The following is a 1,447-nucleotide window of genomic DNA, read 5'->3' as shown; positions in this document are numbered from 1 at the left end:
ACCCTTAGTTCTTTTAGTAGTAGTAGTATATGTCAACGATACCTAAAAAGATCGTTACAAAAGCAGGGTTAAAGTTAAATTTTGATCCAAGTATTTTACTTCTAAGACCATTTGGTAAGAAAACATTGAGGTCGAATATCAGAATCCATTTTACCCCTGACTTTCCACAAGGGTCTAATTTGAATGATTTGAAAAAGCATCGTTTTTGAATGGATTTAAGAAAGGTTATCGAAGCTGTTGTAACGGCTCATAGTGAGGGAACGCAAGAGTTAACAACAAAACAACTTTATTATTATTAGACCACCAGACCGAATGCCCTTTCACATTGTTAAAATTTGGTATATATAGATAACTTAAAAAACATGTGATAGGTAAAAAACGATAACATATTAGTAGATTATATTTTTTTCCAATATTGGAGGAGTTCCAACACTCCCCTTTTAAGTAAAATCGTAGGACTTCTGGCGGGGATCCATAATGAGTCGCTCGGGTATCTTCTTTGTTCTTCCTGACCGCCGTACTTGCTCATCCTCGGAGTCTGCGTCTGGTATGTTGAACCGTACATGGCGTTCGGGAGCGGGCACTATGGTCCCAGCAGGAACTCGGTCGGGATCTACTCTTCGGTCTGGGATGGGTAGATCGAATGTGTCCATGAATACCGAGTAGGGATTGCCCTTTGGATCGTTGTTCAGACGGTGGTAAAGTTGATTGGCATGGAACTTCTTATTAGTGGCATCATCCATAAGAACATCATAAACTACGCCTTTGACCGTTTGAATTCTCCCTGGATACCACGTCTTTGACTGGTGTTGCCGAGCATAGACTAGGTCTCCGACTTTGAAGGTGCGTCGTCGAGCTCCATGATGACGGTTGAATTGTCGTTCCATGGTTGGATTGCGTTCTGATGACGGAGAGACCGGCGGATGTAGAAGGTCTAGCTCGGTACGAAGTGTTCGGCCCAAGAAGAGTTCTGCAGGGCTTTTCTGGTCTATACTGTAGTAGGGGTTGACCGATAGGACAGCAGGAAGACGTCTAGCATATAAGGGACATCTCCTTCGCCCTTGAGTTTCTCTAGTGCCCTCTTGAAGGTGTCCACGAAACGTTCCGCCTGCCCATTAGATTGCGGATGGTAGGGCGGAGAGAAGATATGCTGGATTCCTTTGCGGGAACAGAACGAGGCGAAGTCGTGTGAAGTAAACTGAGTTCCGTTATCGCTCACCAGTACTTCCGGATAACCATAGCGTGCGAAAAGGTTATTCAGGACGGATATGGTGGCGGATGACGTGGTGGTTTTCATGTCGAAAATCTCGGGATACTTGCTATAGGCATCGACGACTATAAGATACTGGTGGCCGTTATGGGGACCGGCGTAGTCGATGTGTATCCGCTGCCAGGCCTTCACGGCTTTCGGCCAGGAATGCAACAGAGTCTTGACAGGTAACTTTGC

At 45.3% G+C, this 1,447-nt stretch overlaps 1 protein-coding gene across 1 annotated transcript; it reads right to left on the bottom strand.

The window, feature by feature from the left end:
• Positions 1–440: 440 nt before the first annotated feature.
• LOC149593847 (uncharacterized) lies at positions 441–887 on the bottom strand. Its single transcript, XM_089861687.1, has one exon. The coding sequence runs from the start codon at positions 885–887 to the stop codon at positions 441–443; it is 447 nt and encodes a 148-aa protein (XP_089717813.1).
• Positions 888–1,447: the final 560 nt, after the last annotated feature.

This window comes from Phalangium opilio, unplaced genomic scaffold (genome assembly GCF_054372755.1).
Source record: "Phalangium opilio isolate 3A_F unplaced genomic scaffold, DU_Popi_V2 ptg000487l_1, whole genome shotgun sequence".
NCBI lineage: Eukaryota > Metazoa > Arthropoda > Arachnida > Opiliones > Phalangiidae > Phalangium > Phalangium opilio.
This window is presented reverse-complemented; position numbering and strand designations above follow the sequence as displayed.

Bases quoted from the DNA above. Each gene is read 5' to 3' on its own strand.
- LOC149593847 (XM_089861687.1), bottom strand. From the start codon at position 887: ATGGAACGACAATTCAACCGTCATCATGGAGCTCGACGACGCACCTTC.